The 13,906-nt window shown below is 53.5% G+C and overlaps 1 protein-coding gene across 4 annotated transcripts in view; it reads right to left on the minus strand.

Annotated features, from left to right (window-relative positions):
• Positions 1-13,906, minus strand: part of BICRA (BRD4 interacting chromatin remodeling complex associated protein) — a 65,489-nt gene that overhangs the window by 12,038 nt on the left and 39,545 nt on the right. Inside the window, exons 2-7 of one of the 4 annotated variants that reach the window (XM_043997488.1) lie at positions 11,718-11,819; positions 9,577-9,622; positions 9,435-9,477; positions 9,076-9,141; positions 1,039-3,012; positions 466-717 (exon numbers count right to left, since the gene is read on the minus strand). In XM_043997488.1, coding sequence (XP_043853423.1) covers positions 466-717; positions 1,039-3,012; positions 9,076-9,141; positions 9,435-9,477; positions 9,577-9,617 — 2,376 coding nt within the window. In that variant the 5' untranslated portion in view covers positions 9,618-9,622; positions 11,718-11,819. Of the gene's footprint in view, positions 1-465; positions 721-1,038; positions 3,013-9,075; positions 9,142-9,434; positions 9,478-9,576; positions 9,623-11,717; positions 11,820-13,906 lie in introns of all 4 variants that reach the window. The other 3 variants (XM_043997487.1, XM_043997489.1, XM_043997490.1) reach the window with 3 other exon arrangements.

Below are 13,906 nucleotides of genomic sequence, written 5' to 3' on the forward strand. Positions count from 1 at the left end.
AAGTGGCTTGCCCAAATTCCCACAACTATTAAGTGGCAGGGCTAAGATTCGAACCCAGGCCATCTGACTCCCTATCCAGCAGCAGCAGTACCTGTATCATGCCTCTCTCCACATAGATTTCAGTATCGCCCTCACCCTGGTCTTTCTATCCCTTAAATGCCTTTCACGAATGTGAACTGAATTCAGTGAGTCTCCTCCTCCCCATATACCAAAGGTCTAACACAGAGCTGAGCACACAGTAGGTCCTCAGGAAATATGTGCTGAATGAGTGAACCAGTGCTTCTTCTCCCTTCCAAGCAAGCAACAGAGAGGTAGGTATGAGCAGCAAGAGAGCAGAGGGTCAAGCAGAAGGGAAAGGAGCGAGCAACCCCCCCAAACCCAACCAACCAACCAAGCAAAGCAAAGCCCACAAGAGAATGCACCTGCAGATGGGGGAGGGAGAGCTGAAGGGGGACTGGGGTCTACCTGGGGGGTCAGGGCCGGGGGAGTCTGGCTGGTGGGGAACTGAGGTATGAGGCCGGCTCCTTTGGTGTCGGGGGTGCCCGGAGCGGGGTCACGGGCCTGCGGCTGGCCCGCGCCACTGCTGACTATGACAGAGGCAGGAGCGCTGCTCGAGGTGCCGGGGGCCGAGACAGCGACGCTGTAGGCGGGCAGAGGCAGGGAGAGGTGGGCGCCCTCCATGGGCAGCGGGAGGTACGGGGGCTGCTGGCTCCTCTCCTTCTGAAACAGCCCCCAAAGGGTCAGAAATTCCTGCCTACAGCCAGGCTTCCCCAACCCCGGAGGCCCAGAGAGTGGGCAGAGAGCTGCCCAAGGGCTGTCCCACAGCATGTCCCCACCGAGAGTCGGCCCTCAGGTACCCCTCTCCGCCTGCCCGGGGTGGGGGTGGGAGGTGACCATGACCCACTTATTCTCCTTTCTGCTGCCACATTATCCAGACTCTGCTCACCCGTCCCTTCTCTCGCTCATCTCCCCAGGATCTTTACCAACCCCCTCCTCCCCTCTCCCCACCACATTCCCCCCCCCAACCCTTTTGGTTACCTGGGGCAGGAACATCTGCATCGACTCCTGAGTGATGACGGCTGTGGTGGTAGCCGGCTGTCCCAGGACAATCTTCTCAGGGCTGGATGCTAAGCTGGGGCTCGGCTGGGGAGTCGTGGGCTGTGTGGGGGCCGGAGCCTGGGGGGCTGGGGGTGGTGGCTGCTGTGGGAGGCCCAGTGGCAGCGGGGCTGCAGGAGGCACTGCGGCGGCAGCAGGAGGGACCTGGGGGGCCGCCTGCACGGTAAGGACGGGAGCTGCCTCGCTGCCAGCCGGGGCCGTTGCAGGCTGGACCAGGCCCTCAGCCGCGTTGAGCATGGCCACGGCACTTGGGGGCAGCGTCACCCCCTGGAGGACGGTGGCGGTGGCGGTTGGTCCGGCAGGAGCTGGCTGGCTCTGGGTGGGCAGGCTGCTGGCAGCCAGAGACACAGGCATCTGGAAGAGGGTGGGCTGGCCCACCTGGATAGGCGCAGCTGAGAGGATGTGGGCACCATGGCCGCCCGCATGGGGGGCTAACACGGAGCCCAGGCTGAGAGGCCCCGCCAGGTTCTGGTTGGTGAGGATCGGATTGGCAATGAGTTGGCCCCCAGTGTGGGGGGCAGCAGCCGCGGCAGCCAAAATCTGCCCTCCCACGTTGGCAGGTAAGGCCGAGATGGGCTGAGGGAGCTGGACGGTGGGGGCTCCGGGCAAAAGGAACTGGTTCTGGCCCTGGAGCATGTGCTGGGCAGGAATCACGATGCTGCTGCCCTGGTTGAGGAGGTGGACGCTCATGGGCTTGCTGAGGGTGCCAGGTGGGGGAGCTGCCGAGGTGCCTGGCGTGCTGCCCACTGTGGCTGGAGGGGGCTTGAAGACATTAGCCGGCAGTGTGGGTGGGAAGCCAGACAGCACCACATTCTGGCCCGCCTTGCCCGCAGCCATGAAGGTCAGGTTAGAGGGAGCCTTCGGGGGCTGGGGCAGACTGCCTGCCTCGCCCTGGATGGTGAGCGTAGCGCCAGCAGTGCCGAAAGGCTTGGGTGTGAGCTGGTAGAGCTTCGGGGGCAGGACGCCCGCCGGCTTGGGCTGGATGGGCGTTGGGGTACGGTGCAGGATCACGTTGGGTGCTGGCACCAGGGAAGAGGCTCCGAGGCCCGAGGCCACCGCCAGCGGCTGGCCCCCCGGGCCTGTGGCCCCGCCCGCAGCTGCTGTCCCAGGCACCCCACCTCCAGCAAACACTGAGTTCCCATTCAGGGTGGTGGCGACGGCGGCTGAAAGGTTCTTCTGAATGACCAGGCCGGCCCCCTGTGGGGAGACCCCAGCGGAGGCCAGTGTCACGGGGCCAGGTTCGGTCGGTGCTGCCGGGGCCAGATAACCTCCCACGGGCACTTGCTTGGCAAGGAGCTGGGGGGCCGGCGGGTTGAGGGCCATGACAGACTGCCCCACCACCTGGATGGGCGCCAGGCCCAGGGCAGCAGCTGCGGCGCCCCCGGGACTGCCGTTGGGCAAGCCCTGAAGGCCAGGAATGGGCTGCAGGGTCACGTTGCCCAGGCCGACGGGCTGCAGGAAGGGCTGGACGCTGAGGGCCTTGTTCACGTTCACCACATCGGGCGGCTGCACCAGGGCTTGATGCGTCAAGACTGCCGGCGGCTGGAGGCCAAGGAGGTCAGCGCCACCCGGGAACAGAGCCTGGGCGCCAGCGGCCGCACCCCCAGCCCCACCTGCCCCACCACCATCCGCCGGCTGCAGAGTGGGCAGCTGGAAGGGGCCCAGGTCCAGCTCGGCCTCGGCTTCCAGCGTCTGCTCTGTGATATTGGCCTCCTGGAGGCTCTGCTGAAGGATGTCGCACGGCTGCTCGGCGCCCCCCGAGCCCCCGCCTCCGCCGCCACCCCCGGCGGACGGAGAGCCCAGGATGTCATCCTCCAGGAAGTCCAGGTCCACGCTGGTTGCAGGCTGGCTGGGCTCTGGGTTCAAGTGGTTGCCTGGAGCTTCTTGAACATGGAGCTGAAGACAGAGCAGAGGCGACAGAGATGGGGAGGAAGAAAGAGTCGGGTTAGAACTCAAGTGCACCCCAGGGGCCATATCCACCAACTTTTTGGCTTAGGTCAGGAAGGACTGACCACCAGCATCACTGACATCCCAGGTCGCAGGCCACTCCTCAGCTCAAAATCCACTGATGGCTCCCTACTGCCCGCAGGCGCCTCCCTCCACCACCCACAAGCTCCTTCACACCCGGCATCAGGCCAGAGCCGGCCTCACCGCTGCTGTCATTTCTGCGCTGCGTCACTGCTCTGTGGAAATGCTGCTGATGTAGGGGGTAATTTTGTATCCTATTACTTAATCCCTGTCTCAAGCTTGTAAGAAAAAGTGAACAGGAAGCATTAAAAGACAAATGAACGTACCCTTGGGTGGCTTCTAAGTAAAACATGATGCCACCAGCAAAAAAAGCCTACGAAGCAGACCCCGGACTGGCTCCCCAGCCCTGGCCCAGCCTTGCACCCTCCAGGGCTTCTGTACAGTGGCTGAATTCCCACTCAGCTTATAAAGGAGGGCTCCAGGTTTGGGGAGATGGTAGGAAGTGGGGGGGGGGCAGTGATCAAACACCACCTCCCCCTTGAAGCCTCCCCTGATTTCCACAGTTGGTGTTGGTTTTTCCCCACACTGCATTTTGGGGGGAGGCACTCTAATAATGCACTTTTTTTTCTGGGGCAATGAGGGTTAAGTGACTTGCCCAGGTTCACACAGCTAGTAAGTGTCAGGTGTCTGAGGCCACCTTCGAACTCAGGTCCTCCTGAATCCAGGGCTGGTGCTTTATCCACTGTGCCACCTAGCTGCTCTAATAATGCACTTTGGGGGGGGGCAATGAGGGTTAGGTGACTTGCCCAGGGTCACTCAGCTAGTTAAGTATCAAGTGTCTAAGGCTAGATTTGAACTCGGGTCCTCCTGACTCTAGGGTGGGTGCTCTATCCACTGCACCAGTAATGCACTTCTTGGGTTTTATTTTTATTTTTTTTTGCAGGGCAATGGGGTTTAAGTGACTTGCCCAGGGTCACACAGCTAGTAAGTGTCTGAGGCTGGGTTAGAACTCAGGTCCTCCTGAATCCAAGGCTAGTGCCTTATCCATTGCGCCACCTAGCTGCCCCCCCCATAATGCACTTCTTTTTTTTGTTTGTTTTTGGTTTTTTTTGCAGGGCAATGGGGGTTAAGTGACTTGCCCAGGGTCACACAGCTAGTAAGTGTCAAGTGTCTGAGGCCGGATTTGAACTCAGGTCCTCCTGAATCCAGGGCCAGTGCTTTATCCACTGCGCCACCTAGCCGCCCCCAATAATGCACTGCTAATGTAATAAATGTTATGTACTAGAGTCAGCCAGGCTGATGCCTCATCCCTCACAGACATAAGAGCCCCAAGAACCAGCACTGAGCTTTGTAGCCCAACAGGTAGACAGGGAGCCGTCTATTTGCCCTTGGCAGGAGCTCAGGGAATAGATGGTATGATAGCTGGAGGATCACCAGGCACATGCTTAGAGCTCTATCCCACCCACCCACCCCTCATTTGATGGACTGTGGCCCTGGGAACTGCCCCAAATCACCCAAGGAGTGAGATTCAAATCCAGGTCCCTTGATTCAAAATCTGGTTCCCTCCCTTCTCGGTACCACATGGCCACCTAGGGATCAAAGATCCACAGAGTTGGAAGGGACCACAGAGAACCCTATTTTACAACTGAAGAAAATGAGGCCCAGAGAGTGACTTGTCCTGGGTCAGTTACACAAATCTCAAAGACCACTGAGCCTAACCCACATCTGAAGGTCCCCCCTAGCTGTCACCCAAAGTCCTCAGGCCCTAGTCTAGGGCAGCCCCCTTTGGCCAGCGCTAATCCTTGATGAAGCTTTTCTTTTTTTTTCTTGGGCAGGGCAATGAGAGTTAAGTGACTTGCCCAGGGCCACACAGCTAATAAGTGTCAAATGTCCTCCTGAATCCAGGGCTGGTGCTTTATCCACTGCACCACCTGGCTGCCCCTCTTAATGAAGGTTTTCAAGAAGAATTGCCCCAAACCTCTCGGGGGCCAGGCAGAACAATTCCGATTCTCTTGAGCTCACCCTCAGAAGGTCAGCTGCTGGATTGCTGATTTTAGGCCCCAGTGACCCAGGAAAGAGATGAAAAGCAACCTAAGGACAACTCTTAGCTATGGGTGGCCTCCGGTTGTTTCCACAGAAGACAAGAGCAGCATCAAAGGGGAAAGATGGGAGACACTCAGGCCCTTCTTTGTACACCGAGCAATTAGAACAGCCTGGTACACAGTAAGAGCTTAATAACTGCCTACTGATAGAGGGCTGCCTTCAGTGACGAGACGGCAGGAGGAGGGAAGAGACAGTCTAGACTGGGAGATAGAACTGACTGAGGATGAAGCTAGCAAGCACTTCCAGGTGGCTGCAGGGATGACGGACGTCTCCTCATTTGTGCTCACCCAGCACGTCACAAAGGATGCTACGCCCCATGTCAGGAGCAAACGATGCCTCGGGCTCCCTCCAACAGTCACTGGCCTTACTGGGAGATCTGTAGGCGTTCTATGCCGCTGTCCTCAAGGACCCACAATTCAGCCTGGGTTCGAGGGTGGTTGGCTCATCGCCCCTTTCACTGCGCAGCCCCAAACCTGGCCGGCTGCTCAGCCACGGGCTTCCCTGATCCACCCCAGGATCATAAATACCCAGGGCCAGAGAGCAAGGAGGGGCTTCCAGTGGAAAGAAAGCTGAAAGCAAAATGCTTTAAAAAAAGGGTCTGATGGCAGTGAAACATCTACTGCCTCTGAGTCAGATAGCCCACCGCTGGGTGTCTATTCCAAGAAAGTCAGTGAGTGACTAGAAACAAAGGAGACGCCCATAGACTGGGAAATGGCTAAACTAACTGGGGTGCGTAACTGTGATGAGAAAGGACTGACTATGTTCTAAGAAAGGACTATGGAGAAGAATGAGGAAAACTCCTACGACGTAATGTTCAGTGAAGTAAGGCAAAGGGTATGTAGAGACTATGGTGAGAACACAAGGGAATTCTGGGTAATTATAATGACCAAGATTGGACCCACAGAAGAAATGCGAAAATGTACCAGCCTTCCTTCTCTGCAGAAGTGGATGCCTATGGATGCAGAATAGTGAGTGCCTTTACCAGCTGCCCCAGATGATGTGCCCCCTATTCCCTGTTTTTTTTTTTCCCATTCACTGCTACGAGGGATAACTCAATGTGTAGGACAGAGGCAAAGGGTAGCTAAGTGGTACAGGGGATAAAATGCTGGGCATGGAATCAGGAAGACTCACCTTCCCAAGTTCAAATCCAGCTGCAGACCCTGACTAGCTGTGTGACCCTGGGCAAGTCACTTTACCCTGTTTACCTTAGTTTCCTCATCTATAAAATGAGCTGGAGAAGGAAATTACAAACCGCTCCAGTATCTCTGCCAAGATAACCCCAAATGGAGTCACAAAGAGTCAGACACGATTGAAAAAAGACACAACAATAATAAAGGAAAGTGATGAAGAAACAAAAAACATGATTTTTTTGTGGGGGGGCAGGGCAATGAGGGTTAAGTGACTTGCCCAAGGTCACACAGCTAGTAAATGTCAAGTATCTGAGGCCGGATTAGAAAAAAATTTTCCTTTTACAGATGGGCAACCTGAGGCTCAGAGGGGTTAAGGGATTCATCCAGGGTCCCATGGTTAGGAAGCGTCAGAAACCAAATTTGAACCCAAATCTTTCTGGCTCCAAGCCCAGCATTCAATGCCCTTCACCTCATGGGGTCTGATTGGTGCAATACGGCAATGGGAGCTGTGATTGACATCGAAGCCTCCCAGGATGCTCTGATTACAGAGGGAGAGAGGCGAATGCTCTTCTGGGGTCAGGAGACAAGAAGAAGCCAAAGGCTCTGTTTGCTTGCCTGGGAGCTTTGCGTTCCTCTATCACAACTTCCAGGAGTTTGGAAGGGGCTGGATATGGTGACCTCCATATACAATACTGTGCAAGCCTGGCCACCAGGGAATAACCTCCAAACCAGCCGCCACATTGTATCATCAGAGTAGAACAAAGGCACAAAGCAGAGCCGAATGAGAAAAGGTATAAAGAAAAAGGAGATGGGGGCAGCTAGGTGGTGCAGTGGATAGAACACCGGCCCTGGAGTCAGGAGGACCTGAGTTCAAATCTAGCCTCTGACACTTGACACTTACTAGCTGTGTGACCCTGGGCAAGTCACTTAACCCTCATTGCCCCGCAAAAAAAAAAAGAGAAGATGCTATGAGGGAGTGAAGCCTCTCCAACCTCACCTACTGGACCAAATCATGGACACTGGAAACTGGGAAAGGGATATTAACTCTGTGACCATCAGCAGCTTAGGAGTCACCCAACAGGCACCACCGTAAGGATTGAAGGAGCTCAGAAACCTCAACTTTTGGCTGCGCCCCGCTGGGGTACAAGCTCAGCAGCCAAACATGAGTGAAGTCAGCTGGAGCCCATGACCATCACATCACGTAGAGAACACCAGGAGATGACACTCTGAGGGCAATGAGGAAGTCGAACAGATGCTGCCCAGAGTTTCTGTGGCTATCTCCTCTCATTAGGAATAATAACAGAACCTCGACATTTGGGGTGCCATACGAGGAAGTACAGTTGGCATTTCAGAAGATGGGAAAAATGATTAGAGGGAGGGAGGGAGGGAGGGAGGAAAGAAGGAAGGAAGGGAGGCAGGAAGAAAGGAAGGATAGAAGGGAGGCAGGAAGGAAGGAAGGAAGGAAGGAAGGGACACTAAAGAGATGACACAGATTTAAAGGCACTCAGGGAATCACTTTTCAAGATATTTTTTTCCTTTGAGTCTCTCTGGCCTCTAATTGATCCAACATACAGCAATCAAAGTAATCTTCCTAAAAGCAGTCACTCCCCTGCTCAATAAACTACAGTGGCTCCCTATTACCTCGAGGATCAAAAGCAAACTCCTCTATTTGATGGTTAAAGTCCTTCACAACCTGGCTCCAACCTACTTTTCCAAACTTATTATACATGACTGCATTCCTGCACTCTAAATTCCAGCCAAACTCTCCTCTCTGCTGTTCCTCATTTATACTCTATTTCCTATCACCATGCCTTCACACTGGTCATTTTTTGTGCCTGGAAAATGTCCACCCTCTTCACTTCCACCTCTTAGAACCCTTGGCTTCCTAAGACTCAGCTCTAACTTGCGTTATTTTTCTATAAGAAGCTTTTCTCGGTCCCCCAATTGCTAGTGGGCACCTCGGTTTTTACTTCATACTTATATTCATATTGATTATAGTCATTTATGTACATATCAAGCACAATCAAATGAAATCTCTTTGAGAACTCATTTTCTCCTTATGTGCTAAGAGCCTTGCACAATGCCTGGAATATAGCAAGCGCTTAATAAATGCTGACTGCTACGCCTCCTTTCTCATCCACGTAAAGTCTGATGGGCATGATATCCATCCATTGACGGTGTCCTTGTTGAACATACAGAAAGGACACAGGTGGGCTCATTCCAGACAATTTGCTACAGGCTGTGTCGTCACAGGGCCACAAATGAATAGGATCAGAAGACCGCGCATTTAGGGCTGGGAGGGGCTTCAGAAGCCATGGAATCCAAAGGCCTCATCTTGTAGATAAGGAAACTAAAGCCTGGAGAGATTGCCCAGGGTCTCATAGTAAGCGTCTGTGAGGCAGGATTTGAACTCAGGCCTTCCTGCTGCTGAGTCTGGCGTCTGTACCCTCTGCATCCCGTAAGACTCTGGTTTGCGGATGAAAGAAGGTTCTTCTTAAAACCAGGCCTCTCCTCATGGACTCAATTTGTCATAATAACAAGAGCCAGCAACTCTACAGCAGGTTATGGATACCAGACGCTGTCCATGGACGAGCTCCTTCGATCCTTTCCTTTGGTGGTGGGCACGTCCTCCACGCTCACCCTTGCCTCTGGTCCACTTCTCGCTGCCCTTGCTCCTCTTTCCATTGCCCCTTCCTTTCTCCCCAGGGCTCCCCACCCCCCACTCCCCATTCTTCCACCCTCCCCCCAGGCCACTCACCCCAGCCCCTTCAAAGAAGGCACTTGTGGCTTCCCCCGTGTTATCCAAAAGGTCATCGCTGTCAATCTGTAAAGACACCCGCCCGAGCCAGGCCAAAGGTCAAAGGTCAAGTGAGGAGGCTGCTCCCCTGAGTTACATGGGTCTGTCCTAGCAAGGATTCCCATTGTTCCCATCAGCCACTCATGAGTCATCTTCTAGGGAAAGGGCAGCATTAATTCAGGGGAGGGAGGATAGTGAGCTCCTCGCCACGCCATTCAGAAAGATGTCACCGAGAAGGGGAGACGACAAGCCTGCTGGTCTAGCTGGTCCTCTGCCCCCTCCCCACCAGCCCCATGAGATTCCCCAACCCTAGGACTTACTTTCTCTGATCCATGTAAAAAATCATTGAGGGCCTGAGGGTCACTGTAAGGAAAAAAGGGGCACATGGTGAGTGGAAATCAGGGAAAGGAGGGAATGGGGCCACCCACCCAATGAGTACAGGAGGGGATGTGGATAACTTACCAAATCACATCTAGCAAGCATCGCCCATCCTCATCATCCATCTCCACTGGACAGGGAAAGGGAGAGAGAGCAAGGGGAAGGGGGGAGGGAAAGGAGGGAGGGAGGGAGGGAGAGAGAGAGAGAGAGAGAGAGAGAGAGAGAGAGAGAGAGAGAGAGAGAGAGAGAGAGAGAGAGGTTTAGTGGTGGACCTTTCATGTCCCAGGCATCCCATCACCTCCAGAACATCTCAATTCCCTGCCAGGGGAGCTCAGGTGGGTGTTTTTTAGCCACTTGATGGCTGAGTGGATCAATTGCTGAACTTGTTGTCAGAACTGACTTCATATCCCACCTCAGACACCCGAGGTTATTTAACATCTCAGCCTCAGTTTTCTTTTCTCTACAATGGGGATAACAGCAGCACCTGCCTTGTGGAGTTGTGAGGATCCAAGGAGAGAATGTTTGCAAAGTGCCCTGCCAACTTTGCAGCATTATCTAGGCACTGGCGATCATCACCAGCTCTTCTCTCTGCCAGCTCTGTAAGGCACCTTAGAGGTTATCAAGTCCAACCAACTCATTTTACAAAGGAGAAAACGCTAAGGCTCAGACACAGATGTGACTTGTCCAAGGTCACACAGCCAGTAAATGGCTCTCCCTGACACTGAGCTGTAGCTCTCTTCTCTAAAGCACTGTGAGGTCTGGGGTACAGGGATGATCACCCCCAATTTAACAAAGAGGGACTTGAGCAAAATAATCTTGCTCATCGCCTGGACCCCCAGGCTTCTCTGCAGGCTGTGGCTTTACCCCCTCATCCCCAGAAGGAGAAGGAGACTGAGGCAGACACACACAAACCCACACACACACCCTGAAGACATACTAACAGAACCCAGGAAAGGCAAGATATATACACTGGGAAAGAGCACTGGATTTGAACCTGAAGATGTGAGTTTAAATCCTACCAAAGGCACTGTGACTCAGGGCAAGTCACTTTAATTTCTCTGGGCCTCAGCGTCCTCCTGTGTAAAATGAGGGAGTTGAGACCAGTGACCTCTGGGGTCCCTTGCAGCTTTAAATATATCTGAAGACACACAGATAAATTCAGCGCACACACACACACACACACACACACACACACGCACGCATGTATACACACCAGCCTTAGCTAATCTGTCCTGCTCCCCTGGAGTCTGGTTCCCCCCTCTCTTCCCCTCCCCCCAAGCCCAATGACCCCCAACTCCAGCCCTGGCTGAGCACCCCTCCGTTTCTGGGAAGGCCCCAAGCTCGCCAGCCTCTTTCTCAGCTCAGGATCCCTGAGTACTGCCAGGGCCAGGATGGGGACAAAGGGACAAGCGGGCAGAGGCTGTCCATGGATGAGCTCACTCAATCCTTTTCTTTGGTGGGCAGGGATAGGGGTCTTTTGGGAGTCGGGGGAGGGGGCAGAACATCCCCAGACACTGCGCAGTTCAGTCTCGAGGGGACTCTGAAGATCCCTGAGCTCAAGGACCCTGGGTGTGGAACTGGAAGCAGGAGGACCCAGAGGATGTCTGGTCCAACCCTCTCATTTTACAGATGGGTAAACTGAGGACCACAGGGGCCAAGTGACTCGCCTAAGGTCACACAGGCAGGACCCATACCCAGATCCCCTGACCCACAGCCACTTGAACAACACTGCCTCAAACCCTCCAAGCTCAGTACAGGGCACCATCTCTTGGCCCAGAAGTGCCTCCCTCAGCCTGCCCTCCCCCTCCACCCACCCTCTGACCATTGCAGCTGGTCAAAAGTCGGGCCAGAGGAAGAGACCAGGCTGCACCCACTTGGTGAACGTCTCCAAGCTCCTCATGAGCCTGAGCAGCCCAGGCTGAGGAAAGCCCGCCTGGAGAAGCGTGAATACCCCTAGTGATGCTTCTGCCCCTATCACCACAGAGCTCCACAGGGAGGCATCACAGCCAAGGATGCCCCAGAGCCCCCCACCCAAAGCAGCAGGGGAATGCCACAGACATGCAGTCCACAAGAAGTGCTGCTTTTCACCAGGCACGGGTGATCATAACAAAGGAAGGCACGGCCCAAAGGGTTGCAATCTGTAACAGTGGAGAGACCGCCAATATGAGGAGAGCATAGGGTGACTTGTCCTTGGTCCCCTCCCACCCTCCGGTTGCCCCAGTTACCTGAGCTACTATCGAATCATGAAGGGAAGGAGAGGGGTCTCCACTCCAGGCCTACGCTGAGCCCCCAGCTGGGGACTTGGGGAGTATCCTTGGAGGGGCCAGCTACAGGGAAAGAGAGAGAGACAGTGAAAAAAGGGAAGTGAGAGGTGGGTCCGGCCAGCCTGGCCTCTCTTCCCCCACTCCCGCAGCATAAACCAGGCCCAGCTCTGTTCTCTCAACTACTGCTCCAGCCCCCCCCCCCCCAAGAGGCCCTTCTTTTTCTCCTCCTGTTAATTCAATAAACAATTAAGTGCATAGCAGAGCTAGAAGACCTGCTTAGAAAACAATGTCAGAGCTGGGAAGGACTTTAAAACAGGGAATGTCAGAGGTGGGAGGGCCTTAGAACAGGGAATGTCAGAGGTGGGAAGGCCCTTAGAACAGGGAATGTCAACGGGGGGAGGGCCCTTAGAACAGGGAATGTCAACGGGGGGGAGGGCTCTTAGAACAGGGAATGTCAACGGGGGGAGGAGTCTTAGAACAGGGAATGTCAGGGCTGAGAAGGTCCTTAGAACAGGGAATGTCAGAGCCGGAAGGGCCCTTAAAACAGGGAATGTCAAAGTTGGAAGGAGTCTTAGAACAGGGAATGTCAGAGCTGAACGGCCTTGAGACCATTAAGTGAAAAAGTTATCTAGTCCAACCTTTTCATTTAACAGATGAAGAAAACGAGGCCTGTGTCCAGGAAGACCCCATTCCCTTGACTCCTGGCTCTGGGCTCTTCCCACTCGACTAAGCTGGGAGGGCTGGGAAAACAGACCTGATCACAGGCGGACCAAATGTCTGTCACCCAGAGAACACCAGCCTCCCCACCTGAGGAGGCCCATCAGAGGTTGAATTTTCCAGGCACATCAACTCAAAGATGCTCTACCTCAGCACAAAGGGGCCACAACCTGCACTGGTGAAGAGTCCACTTTTGCGGACAAACCACAGACAGTTGGAGTATTGAGAATGAATCATACACAAAGCAGAACTGTTGGCCAAGGTGCCATGTTGTAAAAAATGCTCCGTTTGCCTACAGAATGCTGACGTTCGGTACAGCGGTAAGGACTAGACCTGTGTTTGTACTGGCTTAAGTAGGGAACTCCCCGGCGAGGGCATGCCCTCTGTCCATGCAGGTCAGAACCTCCACAGCAACTTAAAAGAGTCAGTCAATGAATAAACTACACATCAGGCACTGTGCTAAGCACTGGGGAGACAAAAACAGGCAAAAGACGGTTCTTTCCCTCAAGACATTTTCCATCTAAGGTTGCCTAGAGCACCAAGAGGAAGAATGACTTATCCAGGGTCACAAACACCAGGATGTGTCAGAAGCAAGGACTTGAACCCAGGTCCTTCTGTCTTTAAGGCTAACTAACCACTACCCCACATGGCCTCTTATGTCTGGAATAGTAAATCTAAAATCTGACTTTTGTTTCAATCTTGTTAACACTCTTAATAGCATCAATAACATTCTACATTGATATAGGAACTTTATAACCTGGCCAAGAACAATTCTTTTACTACTTCTTTTTTCCACTCTTTTGAAAAAGTATTTTATTAATCTGTTACTTTTTTTTTACATTGCTATTACTTCCCAATGACTATACTTCCTACTCCCACCCCTGAATCTCATGTTGTAAAACAGTATATTTATGTAAAACAAGCTAACACACTGGCCTTGCGGGACAGAATATGCCCCATTCTGCTCCAGTAGTCTACCACGTCTCTACCAAGAGGAAAGAGACACATTTCACTGCTAGTGCTACTACTGCTCAGATGGTCTCTGATGTCCCTGGTCATTCTAAGTCAATGATCCTGGTAGGAGCCAGGAAGGTATGAAACCTACCATAGCCACTTCTGTGCCCTGAGAAAATTAATTTAGCTTAAACGTGCCTAAGACAGCTTTCTCAGATCACAGATTTAGGGGCAGAAAGGATCTCAGAGACCACTGAGTCCAACCCATCATTTTATAGATGGAGACAAAATGACTTAGGATCATAGATTCAGGGGCTGGAAGGGACTTGAGGTCTTTGAGCAGAACCCTTCCTTTTGTTAAGTCACTGGTGGGGCAGTTTTCCAATACAAGCACGTCCTCTGACTCAAATCCCAGGCTCTCTACTGTACCATCCTACCTCTAGGACTTAATTTTCAAGTCAAAGACGGGTGTTCACTTG

The sequence above is a fragment of the Dromiciops gliroides genome, chromosome 3 (assembly GCF_019393635.1).
Source record: "Dromiciops gliroides isolate mDroGli1 chromosome 3, mDroGli1.pri, whole genome shotgun sequence".
In the NCBI taxonomy this organism is placed as follows: Eukaryota; Metazoa; Chordata; class Mammalia; order Microbiotheria; family Microbiotheriidae; genus Dromiciops; species Dromiciops gliroides.